At 41.1% G+C, this 19,434-nt stretch overlaps 1 protein-coding gene across 11 annotated transcripts in view; it reads left to right on the plus strand.

Moving 5' to 3' along the window:
* ARVCF (ARVCF delta catenin family member) overlaps nt 1–17,557 on the plus strand; it is a 291,719-nt gene extending 274,162 nt beyond the window's left edge. For all 11 annotated transcript variants that reach the window (XM_052796915.1, XM_052796914.1, XM_052796919.1 and 8 more), the window contains 6 exons: nt 1,083–1,194; nt 1,793–1,883; nt 3,105–3,158; nt 8,498–8,589; nt 10,677–10,790; nt 12,212–17,557. In XM_052796915.1, the coding sequence (XP_052652875.1) occupies nt 1,083–1,194; nt 1,793–1,883; nt 3,105–3,158; nt 8,498–8,589; nt 10,677–10,778 (451 nt within the window). In that variant the 3' untranslated portion in view covers nt 10,779–10,790; nt 12,212–17,557. The remainder of the gene's footprint in view (nt 1–1,082; nt 1,195–1,792; nt 1,884–3,104; nt 3,159–8,497; nt 8,590–10,676; nt 10,791–12,211) is intronic.
* The last annotated feature ends 1,877 nt before the right edge of the window (nt 17,558–19,434 follow it).

The raw sequence follows: 19,434 nt of genomic DNA on the forward strand, positions 1-19,434 counted from the left end.
GAGCAATTAATATATATGCAGTAAAACCAGTCAGCACCTTTAATAGGTTTACTTGATTAAAAAAAAAAAAAGTTTATTGAGTAATCACTTCAGTCATGTTAAGACATGCGCTCTCCTTGTCAGATACATGTTAGCACCATGTATTCATTTAGCAGACATCATTTGCAGTGAAACCATGATCTTTATTTTTAGTGTGGGAGGCCTTTTTTCTGTGGCAGCGTTCCATTCCTGGAATGTCAGTGATGAAATCTGTTTCTTTTAAGTAAAATGGTTAATGATGTGCAGTAATTATTCTGGCTGAAGGCCTGGTGGTGGTAATCTGAAGTGGCAAATTTTCACTCTGCAGTTCAGTTGAAAACTGTGTTCTGACTGCTTTAGAGAAAAGTTTGTTTCGTATCGTTCAGCCAGTTAGACATGAGCTTCTTTATAGGTGTGTTTCAGCAAACTTTTGAGAGAGTAGCTGAAGACTTCGTTGTGTTGCATTGTTGTGAAATATGAGAGCCAACCAAGAATCCAGCCCTGTATTATCTTGTAGAGGGTGCTTGTGTACTGACTTAGTAAGGAATGGATAAAATTTCATTGTCTGTTTAAAAACAGCTTATTTTTTGCTGACCCGAATTGCTTTGTAAGGTATTCTAAACCATGAAGCAACTTCATTGAATTGTGAGGAATATATGTAAGTTGGGGTGAAGGTTTGAAAAGTGGCTTAGAACTTGGTTTGGGTGTCTTTTTCTAAATAAATCCAGGCAGGATGGAATCCATCTGTATTATGTTAATGACAACTACAAGAGAGAAGAGTCACCCTGGTCTCAGTGCTTGCCCAGCAATACATCTGACAACCCAGAAATCTGCACAATTTACAACTTTTTGGATTTTTGGGGGGGGGGGGGGGGGTGTCAGCAAATACCTATGGGTATGAAGAAGTCAGTGAATGATTTCACATATATCCTATAGCTTATAGATTCAAAGGATAGCTGTATGGAGTACTAAGTATCTTCTGGATATTGTGGTGTAAAGAAGTCAACTTATGAATAGTCTTACATTGCTTGATACTTAAGCTCTAATTTTGTCTTGCAAATCAGCCAGTCTCCCAGAGAAACAAAAGCAGCATCTCATGTTCTTCAGATGATCTGGAGCTATAAAGAACTACGAAATGCCCTGCAGAAGGATGGGTGGAACAAATCACACTTCCAGGTAAAGATGCTGGGTCTTAGATTTAGTTAGTAGTTATGGAAATGCCTGAGTGGAGGATGTGCTAACTTAGCCTAATACTACAGGCTGATAGATTGTGGGCTTTGGTTCTGTTCTTCTAGGTGATAGAACAATGTATTGTAATCTATTCAGTGTCAGCATCATGCATGTACTTGCTGGGTATGTTCTTCAGTGGTCTGTGAAATGCAGCTCTTGAGGTGGCATACTTCCAAAACGTAGTATAGGCCAAATGCCCATGCTTTACTGGAGGAAGAATTAGCATGTCTTTTTCTCAGTTGTCTCATTTGAAACATTCCATCTAGCAGTGTAGGGCAGCCACCTGTTCTTGACATGCAGCCTCCTCATCTTTCCTTGTGAAAAGGTTGAGCTTCTTTCATAGACCAACAATGCTGCCATTTAGATAACAGGAAAAATATTCCATCAACAAATATGAAAATGAAAAATACTCCAGTGTCATATTATCAACAGAAGGGAGGCTTAGCAGCATTCTGTGATCTCTCTCCATACTGTTGGTTTCTTTATTTTTCTTGTTCATTTCCCTGAGTAGCAATTTCGTATTTGTGTGATTTTTGCCTCGTAGTCTGTTTCTGCAACTCCAAAGGGTTCCAAAGGTATTGCTGGCAGGTCTGGCTATGACGACAGCACTTTGCCTCTGGTGGATAAAAGTCAAGGTCAGTTCTGCTCTTTATCACTTTTTCTATTGTGCTTTGCTTGCTTGTTTTCTGGATTTGCCATATCTGTGTTATGGGAGTGATAGGGCCAGGAGTGAGTGGGTAAAAATGTACTATTTAGGTGGTACTTTTTACCTCACAGTTCCGAAAAGATCAATCCTATTAGCTGGATATGGATAGTATTCCTTCCCTTGTGAAATGTACACTACTGATTTTGTTTTCTCAACTTGTTTGCAAAATAATCAGTTAAATCTTCCTTGGCGAATTTGGGATAGACATGAGTTGGAACTTTGAAAGAGAACAGCCTTGTTTGACAATGTTAGGTATTAATAAATCTAGCCTTCAGCCAGGCAGTGGGCTTGGCCTTACCCCTACTTAGTACTGGAGTCTTTTTCTTTCTAAATAAATGTGCCTGTTTTGGCAGCGCTTCTTTCTCTACTGTGCAGTTTTTTTCATTGGAGATGGTTTATCCAAATGCTAGCTAAACCTTTCTGTGCTTGTTCATCAGGCCTGATGCAGCCATACCGACACTGGTGTAGCTCCAGCTTTAGTTTCATTATGATTGCTTTGTCTCTGAATCTGGTTCTACTTTCTAACACTCGGATGTCAAAATTTCTTTTCAGAAATCTTTAGTCTCCTACAGCAGAGTTTGCCATGTTGCACTTTACCTGGTTTAACTGCAGACTGCTGCAGAAAAGAGAGCCCCACACTGCCTTGCCTGTTTCCACCTTCCCTGTCTTTGATCAAATCTGGCAGATTATGCAGACACATGATGACTCGGGCCAGTTTTCTGATCTGACAATAAACTTATTGTTTTCTTTGTGGATTAGCTTTCTGCTCAGCAGGCCACTAGATTGGATTGTGTGCCATGTGAAGCTGCACCCTCACTTATTTTCTTTCTCCTCTATTCTGGAGAGACCAGAGAGAAGCTTGCTAATAGCGGCAGGTAGTCCAAAGCAGAACTGCATTTTCTGTTATCACTTGGAGAGAGGGAGTTCTATATTACAGTGCCAGAGCAGAAAATGCAAGAATTACACGTGCTCTCTGGAGAGCTGAAATCAAACTTCCCTTTCTGAATGGGTAACAGTTGAATAGTATGGGGGTTTTTTACAATAGTCTCTGTGTTCAGTACTTCATGGACCTCTCTGGTCCTGTGGCTAATTTAAAGGTGTTGAGAAAAGCAAGTGTAACTCAAGTAATTTCAATGTTTCTGTTTTATAGATAACGAGAAGGCTGGGAGTCGTGATATGATACCTATGGATGAACTTGGCCCAGGTAAATTCAGTCATAGATCAAACCCTCTGTCTGTTTCAATAGAGCACGCTGTCACTCCCAGGAAAGTTCAACTATTTCTCTAGGTGATATTCTTTCAGATGGATAAAGCTGACATTTAAAAACAGAACATTACCTTACAAAAGATTGGTCATCGTCTTTTTTTTTTTTCTCCTGGCTTTTTTTTCTTTTAAATACATGTAGAGTGTACACACCAATTTCTCAACTACTTTCAGCATATAATGGAGATACACTGACCTAGCTTTCATTCCAGTTTCTGGCCCTTGAGGCAGCTGCATTCCATATTACAGATCTGGAAGTCTGGGGATTCAGAAGGAAAAAAAAGAGTTGAAAATTTACTTCAGTGTAACACTTGTGTTTAAATCCGTTCTGCCTTTGTTTTCTGTAGGTAACACCAAAAATAAGTTAGTATGTATGATATTCCTGGCTCCACCTTTCATTTACCTGCATCTACCCAGGCCTGGCTTTTCCTATAGACTGAGAATAGCCACTTACTGTCAATGGAGTGCTTTGAGATTGATAAGCTCTGTAATTTAAGACTTCTAGAGGGTTTTTTTCTTTAGTGAGGTAGATAAAGGTGCTGTGTGGTCTCTTGGGAAATTGCTTGACTTCTTCCAGTTGATGTTATTTTTATTTAAATACCTACATTAATGCCTCCAAATCAAACAGTTTCATATACTGCTATTTGTGATTGTAGCTGAAAAAATAGCAAGTTAGAACCAAGCTGAAAGCCAAGGATGTTCAGAAGTTAAAATAACAGGTATATATTACCTTTCATATTCTTAGAAAAATGACATGCCACCTGCCATGAATCAACTGTCCGTATGTATTTTGCCTAAGGGAACACCGAAACATTTGTTCTCACAATGGAAGAAAATAACTTCAGAGAAGATTGCCTGGCAGGATAGCGGTGTGCTAGCAGGTGCTGCAGGATGGGCAGTGCTGATTGTTTATGGTCTCAATATTAATTGTTGCCTTATGCTTTCAGGAGTTACTGGTACAGCTCTGAGTACAAAATTAAATGCAAATTAGCAGCATGTGTACAACATCAGGCAGATTCTCTGGGCTGTTCTGTTCTCCAGTCTTTTTATCACTATTAGAAGATGAAATCTGTGAAGTTTTCCTGACCCCAGCTCTTGAATGCTTTTTAACTCCAATATGACTATAACTTTGTGCTGTTTCGTATGTCAACTGAGAAGAGACTAAATTAATTTATCCAGTTTACTATCCTTAATTGCAAGGAACTGAAATAACAGCTCTCTTCAGGCTCTTCCAAATGCTGTATGTTTTTTGTCTTATGGGCATACTTACATGAGGAGCTGCTCTAGACTATATTTTCTGATTTTAACTTCATTGTTGACTGTTCTATTGTGGAGTTTTTGTTCTTTTCCCACTCTGGAGTGAACTGGCAGATACAAGGAGCGGAACATCAACATGCAGTCCTCTGGGTTTGTACCTCCAGTAAGGAGTTTGGTTGTATCCCCACATAATCCACACCAGTCTATGTTGAGCCTCCAGGAGAGACTGACCTCACTTACGTTTGCAAAGAAAATGCATGACAGAGTACCAGAGAGTGTTATTTGGCATCCCAACTTATCTTTTTATTTGTTTTTACTGCAGAAAGTCCTGTGCCCTGGTTTCAGTTGTGAGTTTTTCCCTTGCCTTCCTCTCTTTCTGATTTCACTTGCCCTAACATCTTCCTATTTTATATTCACTGTCTTTTAGAGAATTCTCATCTGTCTCCAGCTTTATGTTGTCCATTTCATTTAATTCAGATGCTTCCAGGTTGCGTAGTTATCTCTCTGCTGTACTGCTTCGATACTGAACCGTAATTGCCTCAAACACGTTAGAGTGTGCCAGTGCAGAACTCAGTGAATTTCCTTGCCATGCCCATGTTAGAGGTTCCCATCCATTCAGCCAGGTCCTTCCAGCCCAGAGTGTTTATCCTGCTCCCCTGCCAGTGTACAAGACTGCTTGTTGCAGAACATCGCTGCCTGTTTGCTGCTCATCTCTTGCCTCTTTTTATCAGAGTTAAGCTGTCTTGGTGCCCGGGCCTTTACTGTTAACCCATGTTGACTCTTTTTCAAGATTGCTAAAAGAAAATCGCTATTGGTATCTCAGATTGTTTGCTAATGCTGTGGGGGTCATCCTTCTCTGTAAAGGAAATGAATTGACTGTCAGTGTGGCTAGGGAGGCAGAAAGATACGTTCCCCATCAGTTGGCAGTACTAGACCAGTCAGATTCCTGTTGTCTGGAGTAATAGGAAGGCCTGGGTAGAGTGTGGATGTCCTGGGAGATGGAAGAAAACATGTATTATGAGTTACTGTGGGATGCACTTGACAGCCCAGTGCAGAGATAGCTCAGGTCTGTCAGACCTCATCAGCTCCAGACAAGTGGCTCTGCACCGAGTAATCTGAAGATCATCAATGCTTATTGTCACGGTACTGCCTGAGGGTGGCTGTGACCCTGAGCTGTCTGTAGAAGCAGCAGAACTGTGATCCTCAAGGCTGTATGCCAAATTTGTGAGTTCTCTAAAACTGTACCTGTGCCTCAATTAACCTACAGCCAGTCAGACAAGAGCATCTGTGAGCTGGGAATTGTTCAGATTAGAGACAAATAGTTCAGATGCCCCTGTCCTATGTGCCCATCTTCAGGCATAACTTTTCCTTTCTCCTCCTCCTCCTTTTTGATGGGTCCAGAGATTTGATCTGTATAAGATGAGAGCTGCGTGAGGGCACGACTGGACGGACACTCAGCAGGCATTTGGTCCTGTAATGTGTGAGGACATAAAAATGTTGCTGCAGAGCGAATGGGAGATACTCGGTGAAACACTACAGAAGACAACAAGCAGAAAGTTGAGAGGGAGGAATAAACAAGCCAAAAATGGAATGTGCCTCTATTGACCAAAGTAACTTTTGTCTCTACATTGGATTGAATTAGAATAATGCATTTATACCTTGGAGCAGTAAGATCTGCAAGATCTGTGTAGGTCTCCTTTATGCCACAGAAACAGAGTTAATTTTGATCACTTTTTACAATGAACCTGAAATGTGGGAGAAGCAGTACTTTCTAATTTCTTTGGAGATCTGTGGCTCGTGGGGCACTGACGTATTACTTCTCTGATGCAGCCTCCTTCAAGATATTTCTCATTTTTAGATCAAATCATGAACTTCTTATCTCTGCTGCTGCTCATCTTGACAGAGTCATAGCACAGTGTGTGGTTTTTAGAAACACATAATCCATTAGTGCTGATGTGTGTGGCACTGTTAGCCTGCAGACCACACAAGAGTGGGCTGACAGTATGAACTGCAAAATATGTTGGAGCTTAGATATGAAGAACAAAGTTCTTGACTGTTCTTCGTTGTTAGATTACTGCCACTGTGCAAAAGCTTGATCTTCCTGTTGCTGCTGTCCTGGCTAAGCATGGTTTTTAAATTTTTTAGTAGTATTAAAGATCTGTTGTGCTTTTAATTTTTTGTGATTACAGTCCTTACTTCTGACCTTGCTCCCGGGAAAGTATCACAGTTGCCATACTTCACTTAGTAGCTGTTGCTTTCTGGGGGTAGGTTAAAGGTTTCCTTTGTACCTTAGCAATTCTTTTAAAAAATATTTGTGGATCACCCATGATAATGGCATTACAAAAATGCAAAGTGATCCATTACATCATTGTGAGTGTAATTAATACCAGGTTGTAAAAAGCTACTTAGTTGTTTGATTGGGGGGGGGGGGGGAGTCGGTATGTTTCCATCATTGAAATACATACCTATGTAAACTATTTACTCCTAAATAAATGATGAATCTTTAGATTAGGATATGACTTACTAGCAGTATTCATGCCTGTCATTTGAAAGAGAATTACTGGTCATGCGTTCCTCCACAAATGCTGGCTGGGTAGCTGGATGCAGCTGGTAGGCTTTAAATTTTTTTCTTTTTTGTTCGAAAGGAATAGCCAAGAATGTTAGGCATCTTCATTGTCAACAAATAATTGTAAGTAAAGCTCTGTGTAGCAATTATTTTCATGCTTCAAGATCTGTGTACTACATGTATAACTCCAGAATTCTTTAGGTATTTTTAGGCAGCATGGTTAAATAATCTGTTACTATCCATGATGTCATAAACATACACTACTTCAGGTGCTTGTTGCAGGTCTGTGTGCACTTTGATTCATGTGATATAAAGGAAAACTACAGCTCTTAAAACTAACCTGGCAGTGGCCAGCATACACATCATTTAGGGCCCTGCCCTGCGACTGCGTTTGGTACAAGTCTCTCTAGCTGTGTGTGTTTTTTGTCACGTGGGCAAACAGTGCCTCTTTTATGCCATGGAAACCCCACAAAAAACATGACTGACTTGACCTGTTGCAGGCAAGTAATAAACCAAGAGAGGAGCATTTTGATAGTTTATGTAAAACCTTTTTGTGGTATTCTAAGAACCCGGTTTGACAGGACATGAAAACATTAATGATCCCTCAATTACATAGGGGAAAACAAAAGCCTACAGGGAGCTATAAATTTGAGTGTCATTTACTCCAGATTACAATGCTGCCAAAACAGAGCAGGAGAGGATCTATTTGTCACTGATAATGAGGGAAATTTGATGCATCAGGAAAATAAATTAAGATTTGCATTGGCTGACAATGATTCAAAGTAAAGGTTCTGAAATAATTAGAGGCATTTCTTTATAAAACCCTCTCACACTTTTCTTCCTTGTGTTGGTTTCATATTGTTTCTTAGTTGTCAGGAGAAGAAGCACCAAGAGGTGCTACTTTGTAATGAAAGACAGTCCAAGCACAGCAGGGTTTGCATCAAGATTTCTTCCAACTCAACAAGCCCTTTTTCTCAGTGCTCTGAAGGGGACTCTTCCAAATTATTGTCATGTCCTGCTAGTAGTCAGGCTCAGCAAGAGTGGGAACATGCTGCAGAGCATTCAGAGAATGAACACAGCCAATTAATCAGGCTGCTAAGCAAGGAACACAAGCTTTGGGCTGAATTTGAAGCTCATTAGCCACAGGGCGTGAGATGACAACTTGCTGCTTTCCTTGGGCACGCTAAAAAGTGCAGCAGGCTGGGATGAAAACAGTGCTGCTTGCTAATGAGTGCCAGCATCTGGCAGTGATATAAAAAGAGGGCTTTTCTGTTTTGTTTTAAGCTGGTAAAAATGAAATTTCAGAGCTGGAGCACATGTGAAAAGCAGGCTGCCAGCATCTTTGGGTTCTGATGGTTTTGTATTCCTGTTTCTTTGCTGAAGAATTCTGCTTGCATCAGCTCTGTTCCTGCTCTTATTTGTGCTTCATGCCTGACTGTCATGTTATTTCTCCTCAGATGGGTACTCCACCATCGATCACCGGGACAAGGAGCGCAAATACAAGACCAGTGATAACACAGGGGATGCCTCGGAGAAAGAACCTTTAAAAGTGAGCTTCCTCTTAATGCTGAATGCTAGTTAATGCCTTTAAAAGAAAGGAAGCCTGGTGTCCTCAGCATGAAATATGTTACAGGGGGCTGTAAAGGGCTGGGGTTTTTTGGTGGTTGGTTTTTGTTTGTTCCCCCCCCCCCGATGAAGGCACTATTTTGTAACTCAGCATTTGGCTAACTAGAAACAAAAACAAAATGCTGCTTTCCAGTGCAGGAGCAAATGCAGGCAATCACTGTATTCTTGTAAATGGGGAGGTTGTAAAAATAGAAAGTGTTTGTTCTGTCACCCTTGTCCAGGCAGTATTCCCTATCCATAAAGTGTATAACTGTGCTCAGACTTTGTTCTGAAAATAGTCACTTCAAACTGTCACGCTGCTTTATTGTTTTCACCATGAGAAGTAGGTGTGATCTTGTGAGTCTGTGTACAGCAGCATGGTGAACAGTATTTGTTTCTGCAACACTCATTCACAGTCCTGATGGCGGACTATGGGCATGGGCCAAGGAGTTGGAGAGGAAGGGAGAGACGTGCATAGTTACATATGTGCCTTCTGAAAACAAATATAGACAACTTCCTAATTTAAAAAAAAATCTTACTTAACAAAGCTCTTTGTATTGTGGGTTGTGTGCAAATGTGGCTTAGTAGGGTCTGTGTAATTTCTGTTGCATTGCTGTACCTTTTCAGCAGACCTTTTAAAAAGTCGATTAATGTGGTGGCCATCAGTTCTCCCTTGCCTCAAAATAAGTTTGTGTTTTCCCTGGGGAAGTAATTTCAGGGAGGAAGAGGAGGATTCATTGAAACGAGTCAGTGGTAGGAAACACTATTGTTAGTCTGCAGAAGGCTGTCCTTAATAACCTTCAGCATGTTCCTGATAATATCAGAAAATCCAGGTGATTCATGTTGAGTGGAAACAATTAAACTTCAGTCAATTGAAAGGAAAACCCACTATTATTGAACAAGGGAAATAAAAATGTGATTTGGAGAAAAATACTTCCGTAGATCATGACTTAGGAAGATGTCCTGCTGCATCAGTCTGCCTATATTAACTTGCCTGGTCATGCATTTCTTGCTGTCTTTTGCCTTTCCCTGAAGGTATACCCTGGAGAATGGTTTCAATCCAGCTGGACCTTTTTTTAAGCACAGATCACTCTCTTCAGTTTGCCAGTTCTGGGTGTGGCTGCACCCTCTTGGAGGCTGCCCAGCTAGACTTTCTGGCAGAGGTGGTTGTGCTTTTTCATTTGTTTTTGGAACTGATAAAACTGAGTTGATTACTGAAGTCATGCAGTGTGATCCCCCGCTCCAATGTGGCAAGAGATGGCCCTGCTTGAAACAGAGTCAACAAAATAAACTTTCTAGTTCCCTCATCACGGTTCTAATATGTTTTGCAAGGATGCAGTGGGAATGGAGCCACTAAGTGACATAAGAATGTTGATCAATAGGAGCTTGACAGAAAATGTCTTTCTAAGGAAAATAGACTAAGGCAGGAAAGAACAAAATAGTTGTTATTTTTGCCATTCAAAATGCATTAAAATGGTCCAATACAACCCTAAAAATCACGTTAAGCAGTCCAAACTCCAGTGTATGTCTGAAGTGAAGCACAACCTAGAGTTCAGTGAGTTAGCTGCTTTGCTTTCATGAGAAAAAGAGAAAAAACATTTCATCTCAACAATGTGTCTCCCAAGGTCTGTGCTGCCTCTTGGTTTTCAGGACAGAGGGTAACCTGAATTCAGCCTGCTGTACACATCAAACATATGCACTGCCATGCCCTCAGTTGAGCAGAGCTGAGTAGCTGCTACTCATCCCTCTCACTATGCTGTGAAACAAATATATATGTGGGGTCTTCTGGCTTGTGAATTGTTTGATAACCATGTCTGAGGCTCAAGAGAGGCTGAAAATTGTGAATAATGATGGCAGGGAAGTGCAGCCTTTTGGCTGTTACAGATGCTTTTGTCAGTATTGTGCCTTTGCTGATCTTGTTTCTTTCTCTATCGCTAATTTTCCCTTGTGCTCCTTCAAGCTGACTTGTTTGGTGGTTTTGTTTGATTAATCCGCTCTGTTTTGCCTTTAACTCCTCACCCTGTGCTGCAGAATGACACAAATAGGAAAAACATTAACAGGAGTAACAGGGCTTCGGTGAATCTGGTGGATGCCCGTGACATTAAACCCCAGCCTGTTGACTCCTGGGTCTAATTTGCATGCATGGTAGGTCCTTTTAATGGTAATTGGTGTTAGTGATTAACTTGTCTCCTGCATGATCTGTATCACTGTGGAATCTGTTCAAGGCTAACTGCTAACTGGGTCCTTTCAGACAAATGAAAATGCATTTGAAAAAAAGTGGTGTTTATATTATTCAGTGTATCTTTAATGAAATGCAATCAAACACCATTGTTTGATTAAAAAACAACCTGTCAAATAACCAGACAGAAAATTAATATCATGAATGATTGGTTGTCAGCTGAGATGTGAAAGATTTCTGCTGTTAGGCCATGGGAATGAATTTGAATAGTATGTTCCTGCTTCCAACCATTCTTTTCCCCTCTATGCTCATTATAAGGATTAGCCTGAGACTTAAGGAAAAGCATACCCTTCACTATTTATGGATGTCCCTTGAGGTTCACATGAATTACACAGCCCTGCCCATCTGCAGGAAAGCTGCTGGCTGTACACAAGTTACTTTGCAAGGAGAGATGATTTTGGTTACAAAATAAACATTGACCCACAACTCTCACTTCTCAATTCCTTTTTTTTTTTTCTGTTGTTAAAGGAAGGTGCCTTTTTGTTGCTTTCTAGTTCTCTGCCTTTGCCATGTGCCAAGTTCCTCAGTAATGTCACTGGCCTTTCTTTGCTCCTGCCACTGCTAATCTGTCTCCTGCTGTCTTGCAAGACAGCCCTCTACCTCAGTTATACCTTCTGGCACTCCATCAGATGTGACGCTATGTTTGGAACAGCAGGTTTTGTGCCCCTGGCTATGACTAAAGGAAAGTCTTAGTAACTATTGTGAAGGCACTGGGCAACTTTCCCATCAGAGTGGGCAATAGGCCTTTAAGGCCCAAGTTCCGAAATATCATTCACTCCCATAATTCTACATGGAAAACACTTGCATTAGTGGGAGAGAAAACTCCAGTACGTTTTTGGGTGGTGGTGGTGGTGGTGGATTTTTTTTTTCCACCCTCCTTCTTCATTTAAGAGTCTAGTATAAGTGCTAAGTGTTTACAGATTGTTTCTGTTCCTGGGTTGGAAGCACCTCCCCGGAGCAGTTTTTCAGCACTGCCAGGTACTCTTATGTAGCCATGGAGCAGACCCTGGCACCATTGGCTTCCCACAGCTGGTGAGCACTGTGTGGTCAGCCTTCTTGGCCCAGCCAAAGGGCAGGGATAAACATATGTGCGTAGTACCCATATGCTTCACTCCTGCACTTTTCCTCTGAGCAGTGAAGGCTTACAGGTGGGGTACAGACTTTGAAAAATGTGGTCTGTGCTTGTTTTCTGCCAGTCATACCCTTCAAGGAACCCACATATTGGGGATAGGTTGGCGTTTCCAGTCACTGTCCTACCACTGGGTGATGGAGATCACCAAGGTCATGTTACTTGCTGGTATTAATCAGTTTTGACTTTATTTTGCAGGGCTAGAGTCCAACCACTTTTTTTTTAATTGAGGGGGAGAAACAAACATTGAATCGACACAGAGGATCTCATCAGTCACCACTGCCATTCAGATTTGGAGGGCGCTGCATCATTGACCAGGCTGCAGATTCTAGGAGGATGTGGGGAGAAAACACAACTGACTGCCATTGCCAACCCTGGAGCACCATGCCTTACAGCGAGACAATTTGCTTTTTAACTCAGTTACATTCCCACCAGAAGTAGCTACCACCTCCCCCTCCCTCCCACTCCTGCAAGAAGAAAGCAAGCAAGAAAAGAGAATCCAAGCTTCTATCTAGCTGGCCGCGCGTTCTTAGGTGACTCTTACGTGTGAATGGTGCCAAGTATGAGAAGTGAAGGTCATGCGGCAGCAAAGACAACAGCTTCACAAGGGAAAGAGAAACTGCAGAATATTTGAAATAATATCGTAGGTGTAGCCATGAAGATAATAGCACTTTTCTGGTTTGGGGCTCATTGTTTTGTTTTTTGTTTTGGGGGATTTCTTTTGAACTGTGAATCTAACATTTTTAAAGGCTTTTGAAAAATGTTTAGGTTTTCTTTATTATTTCCACAGAAAGTGCAGGAATGTTGAGTGGGGTTTTTGGATTTCAATGAAGGGAGAAAATGCAGAACAAAAACTATTAAACGCTGGTCAAATGAACTGGAGAGTGGATGACAAAATTGATGCGAGCTGTATAATCTGCTTTTAGAGTAAGCTATATCAATCACAGTGCTATATTATCATTATAATCTGGTGTACAATACTTCTGCCTTTTGAATTCTGTAATGGCTGTTTTTATTTCTAGATATTGAAAAGCAGTTTATTGAAGATTTCAGTGTCCCTGGTTCAGAAATCTATGCTGAGAAATGGAGTTGGCTGGCTTTTTATTTTCTTGTTCTCAAAGATTGCAATAAGGAGCTTTTACATTTCAAATGTACCAGTGTTGCATTGATGATGATTAACAATTTCTTTTGCCATAGCTGTTAACACATTGGAAAAAAATAGGAGCTTTTTCGTAGGATGTCTTATTTTGAACACACTATAAATTTTAGATGGGTCTGTCACTTATATTTGATGGTAGATTTATCACTGTTGGATCCATGTTTGCTTTGGCCTATAGATCCTGATGAAAAATGCCACAAAGGGAACTGGTTTGGCATTTTTTAAATCATCATCATGATTTCTGTGTTCCTTTGGTTTTGTTTTGAGATTACGTATTTCATTTGGTGTGAAAATCACCCATGTGCAACGGTTCTCCTCTAAGATGCCAAGGCCTGCTTTGTGTAAGGGGGAATTTTTACCTCACGAGAACATACTCTACATATATGGTATCTGGTAATGCCATGAACTAAATGACTTCAGATCACTGATTTTCTCCAGGCATTGGTCAAGGGAGGGCAGCAGATGAGAATAGGAAGCAAATGTATCACTAGTAGCATCAGTGGACTTTTGCTGATTTTATTTGGTTGCCACTGTTCTTTGATTGCCACGCTTAGTTTTAAACAAGCTCCTAAAAACGGTGTGACTGGAAAGCACATTTTGAATCTAGCAAACATCATTTGCAGTTTTCAGTGCCTGCCGTTTCCTTTGTAATTAAAAAGGGGAAATATCCAACAACCTCACCTCCCCCAAAATATTACTGTAATAGTAAACATCTAAAATTTTTGTAAAAAAAAAAAAATTTTAAAACTTAAAAAAAAAAAAAAAAGGCAAGTACCAAGAGCTTTGTATCTTCTTGAGTATATTAAAAATTTGACATGAATACATATATATAAATAAATAAAAAAATCTATATATCTATATATATATATTGTTGTGCAGAGGATAGGTTAACAAAACCATGTAAAGTAGTTTGCAGGAGAGGGAAGCATTTGTTGATTCAGGGAAAAAGACCGATGCCAGAAGCTGTCAGTGATTTGGATGATACATGTGCTCCTTCGCACCCTCCCGTTTTGACCCTCATCTTCCACGTACGTTGCAGTGGTCACTTCTGGATCCTGGGGAAGGTGAAGTTGCTTGGAGCAAATTAAGATAGCAAAGATTTGTTTTTTCACCTGCATGAGAGTCCTGGTGGGCCAAAGATGCTCAGCGGATCAAGGGAAGCAAAGAGATATATCTGTGATTATCTGTGTCGGGGCAGTGTCTCTCTATGTGTAGACATAAAGTGTGGCAATGAAACCAGATACATAGTCTGACTGTATATTATATCAATGGTGCTCTTTTCATACTTGTTCTGCCAATACGCGGAGACCCTTTTAACCAAGCTACACAGAAGAGTTTTATATCACTTTTGGTTATGTACTTGGTGTATTCTTTTTGTATATGAAAGGATTTTTTTAAAAATGTTCAGTAATAGCAATGGAACCTGCTTTGTAGCTGATTAGAACAGTGTAAGAGAAGGGCCGTGCTGTCAGTCTGTCCCTGATCTACTTCAAACCATATATTTACCAAAGGAGTCTGAGCAAAAGTTCACTTAAAATAAAGACCTGACTGTTGAAAGGAGTTTCTGCTAAGACTTTGTGATTTAGTTATTGTACAGGTATTTCACAGCCAGCAAGAGGTTAACAGAGAAGACTGCAGGAAAGGGGAAGTGAAGTGACTAGGGGCCAATCATGTCCATGACCTCCTATCCCAGATATCCCATGGCTCTCAGTGGGACACTACAGGGACACTCAAAATCTGGATTGGAATCTACTTTGGTCTCTGTCATTAGTGGGCTAACGACACTGAGGAGTATTTGAGAAGCAAATTCAGACCCTATCCCACTTTGCCCCCAAAAGTCCTTTTTGTATTTGAACTGCATCCTGTGATAAGCAAACCGCCCTGTCAGGTTAGATGGCATTGGCCACCCAGGGTCATTGTACCAAACTGTTCTTTGCTTTCCTGGGGGTAAGTGTTCATGGCAGCCAGCGTAGCTGTGAGCTGACGACATGGTTTATTGCTACAGAAAAGCAAAGGATGGTATATCAAGAAGTCAAATACCAAGTCCATGGGCCAAGACTTCCCCTGGGAATTCCATGTCTTGCCCCTGCCCTTCCCATGCCTTACAATAACGATGAATTCCCAAGTATGTAGCAATAACCCATCATTTACATTACTGTGTTGTTTTCTTCTCACCAAACTGTTGTTTGGATATTGAGAAAGGAGAATGGATTGGGGGGTGACTTCCATGTGAGATTATCGCCTTGCATTGTCAGCCCACCAGCTGAAGTCCAAAGCAAGATACTTTGAACCAGGTCTGGTGATTTAATGTCCTTTTTATCTATGACCACAAGCTCACTTGTGGATAGCGCTGGTGGGATGTGTGCCCACACCTGCCGTTACCTCTCCCCTTGTTGGCGCAAGTGTGACTGGCTGTTTGAGCTATTCTGGGATGTGGGTGGATGAACCCGTAATTGTTGTATTTTGGCAGCAGGGACTGTATGTAAAGGAGGGAAAGCGGCAGTGTGCGTGACTAAAGCTGCAGTACGGTCTAGAGTCTCCTGCTAAAAGGCAGGCAGTGCTTTTTAGGGCTCAGGTATGTGACCTCCTCTTTTCCTGTTGGCTCCACTGTGAAAACTGGAGGGAATCTGCCTGCAAAGGGCTGGGGTAGGAGAGATTTCTACCTGCAGAAGTTATAGTGGGAGAGATGGTTGTGGAAAGAAGCGATGGTGTTGCAAGACTCCTGCTAAAGAGGAAGAGGAAATTTGTTGGCCCAGTGAGGGCTGAGATAACGTAGGGGGAGAGGGAGACTTCTGATGGCAAGTAATTACTGCAGAACTTTCTTCCCAGGGAGGTGGTTTGCACATCTCCCAAGCATCTTCACTAAGCTGTGGAGGTTTAAAAAACACGGTGTGTCAAGACTCCCCTGGAGAAGCATCAAGTTTGGCTGTTGCGTGTGTGAGCAATTGTACTTGTGCTTACAGCTTCCCAGGTTGATCTGTCTGTCTGCAGAATCTGAGGAGGAGAGTGGAAAGGCAAGGCTTTAGGATATTTTGTTTCTGTCTTGGAGTTAAGTAGCAGCTTAGCCATAAGCGTAACTTGACAACTCAAGATGTGTTGCCAGCTTGAAATGCTTCCCAGGGAACAGCTTGGGCAGCCCATAGGTCCTGATCTTCAGTGTCTTCTGGGCAAAACACCTGCCTGTCCTAGTTAGACTCTTGTGCACTCAGACATGCCAATTCTGAATGCATCTGTATCAGGAAAGCAAATCTTGTCTCTGTTGCCAAGACACCACAAAAGGGACTGACTTGGGGACTCAGAACTCACTTGCTGTAAGTGACATGTCAAGAAAGCAGGGGGTGGCATGTTTGTTACAGCAGATGACTAAGTTCTTGCCAACTCTGAGGAGTAATTTACAGTAATGCATTCTAGCATGCAAGGCTTATGCTGGGCAAAGCAGTTTTCACTCCTGGAGTAGTTCCATGAAATTGAAGGTGGTGAGTTACCTTCTGTTACTTGCCTTAAAGTTGAGCACATAGGCTCAGCTACGTGAGAGGCGCACATCTTAAACCCTTCAAGTAAGCAAAGTTTCAGAAGCCAAATGGGCACATTAGAGTGGTTATAGCCTCTTCTGCTGTCCAGCTGCCCACTCCATGAAAGCTGCAGTGTGCCGATGCTTCAGCCAGCATTTTGTGCTGTTGGGGTGGAGTCATGCTCTCTCAGTTTTTGAAGGTGTTTATATAGGCATAGTTTCTCGCAAAATTTCTGATTTGGTGGGGGTTTTGATGCCCCTAAAATCTGGTGTTTCCTTATCTTTGACAGAGAAGTTCTGTGATTTATTGGTACAGTAACTGATCTAGTGCATTTAAGGGGAAGGTATTATGAACCTTTTTTTTTTTCTGTCTTAAGTTTTACATCAGGGTAGGATGTTCTGAAGTCCAAGGTGAGGAGGAAGATAGCGCAGATACTACAAGGCCTGCCAATCTGGTTCTTACTGTTCAGAAAAACAAAATAACTAGACTAAGAAGCTTACTGGTAATTAGTAGCTAATGTGTTTGTAACTATCATGTGCCTTAAAATTTTCATGGTAGGAGAATAAAAAAAAAAAAAATCAACAATGTGTTTTCTGTAATACTGCTCAACATTCTCTCTGTAGTTTAGACTGGTGGGATTTTGCATTGTATTTACACTGTACTATAAACTGAAACACTTAGAATGGTTTGATTTTACAAGTATGGAGAGGAAAAAAAGGTGGATTATGCTTTTCATAGAACAAATGTTACCGTGACAGAATGTACTATTATTATAGGATCTTTCCATAATGCAGACAAGTAGAATGCTTGTTAGAAACCAGGTATGTAGGATAACAATTTGGTGTGTTTTCAATAAACCATGCCTGGAAAGAATACACGTGCCATTGGTTATCTTTTTGTTACATCAGCTATCTCATAATATTCTTTGGCTTTGCAACAGCAGTTTTCTGTGGCAGGGGATTATTCAACCCTAGCTCAGGTCAGCACTTGGTGTTAGTAAAAGGTCAGTGGTAATGAGGGCAATTGGACTATCCTTTAAACTAGTATAGCTGAAAAATTTTGATTCATTGCTATATGCTGGAGTTGTAGCACAGAGCCCTGTAAGGACTGCAGTTCATGGTTTTTTTTTTTTTTCCTTTTTAATATACAAGCATATTTCTGTGGGAAAGACATCTGCGTTGCTGTTCAAAGGCCTGCACATTTGAGACCACAAGCCTAATTTGCTGATGGCTTTTCCATTTGGGAAGTTATTAACCTTTCCCAATTTAGTCATAAAATCCATGTAACTTTACAAAGATTTCACGTTTCTGAAATGTGTGCAAGTATTCTCATAAATATAAGTGTGTAAGAATAACAGAAAATCTTTATGCTTATTGTAGCGATGTATGAGGTTTGGTTGACATGAGAAATTGTTATTTTGGGGATGTGCCAAATAATTTACATTTGTTGCTGTGTGGGGGAGAAAAATCCCAATACTTGAAAAGCCAACCATGCATTTCAAGTAACAGCTAGTTACTGACAGATCGTAATTCTCTTGAGAACTGCCTCTCCCTGGCACATTCATCTGTGTTGATAAGATCAGTAGGGAGACTAATGCACCTAAACACATCATACTTACTGTTATGCCTTCGTGAAGCATGACAAAAACCAGTAAATCTTGACGTGAGTGTTCTGCAAGGTCTTACAGATAGAGTGGAGGTCAAGTTTTCTGTGAGTGAAAGGTTGATGAATCATTGCCAGTAACAGAGTTTGCCATACGTTAATTCCTGATTCACAGGAATTCGCAGCACTCTGAGGTTCCATTTACTCGCGAATGGTTGCAAACAGCACTTGGAAGGTCATCTTCAGCTTGCCTTCCCTCCTTATTTCATATGTCCTGAATGTCCCCAGGAGTTTTGTAAAATCATCGGATTCTGTTCTTGCAGCTGGAGGATCTAGTTTCACAAGTGCTGTGGTAAGATGTGGGCTCCTGGGTTTAGTGTCTTGCTCCTAGGTATCATCAGTGTTCTGCTGCAATGAGGAATCTCATTTTTTTCTTTATGGATGCACTAATATGGCAATGAATAGCAGATGCTGTAGGTAAGGTACTGAGCTAAAACAAATATGTTGTTTCTACAGCTGACCTTTTATAGCTGTCAAAGTGATTTCATTTCCAGCTTATCACAGGTTGTGCAAATGGAAGCATCGAGTCCTGCAGGTGAAAGGTTAACCTGGTAACAACAGGCAAGAAGTATCACAGCCCTCATCTGTTTCAGGTTTCAGCAGTGTCTTGGGGGAATATTGTGTCCTCATGGGTCTCTTCCCCAGTGTCTACTGTGAAGGTGCTGAAGCACAGCAATGGCAGAATCTCATTCTGGTACAAGCTGACAGGGGATTTTTTACAATGGGAAGTTGTTTTATAGTGGGACCATTAACAGCTGTAGAGACAGAGGCAAAGACTAAAACTCTTTTACTGTACTTTTAGTGTTTGTGCACAGCAAACATACTTACCTGTTATTCATAAGATACCTTATAACTGATTCCTAATTGATTTGACTACTCAACCAAATAAGCACGCGTTGCTGCCGTGGTGATGTCATCTTTGGTGGGAGAGTTGGGATCTCAGTGGTCTCTCCCTTGCTGCTCTTGTAGGGGTTTCTGTATGTTCTCTTCACTGCATCTAATGTTTGACTCATTGCTCAAAATTCTTCAGTGGGGTACTTTTCACTTTCTCATACCAGTGGGAGGAAGTGCTAGCTCCTGTACAAACA

This window comes from Harpia harpyja, chromosome 9 (genome assembly GCF_026419915.1).
Source record: "Harpia harpyja isolate bHarHar1 chromosome 9, bHarHar1 primary haplotype, whole genome shotgun sequence".
In the NCBI taxonomy this organism is placed as follows: domain Eukaryota; kingdom Metazoa; phylum Chordata; class Aves; order Accipitriformes; family Accipitridae; genus Harpia; species Harpia harpyja.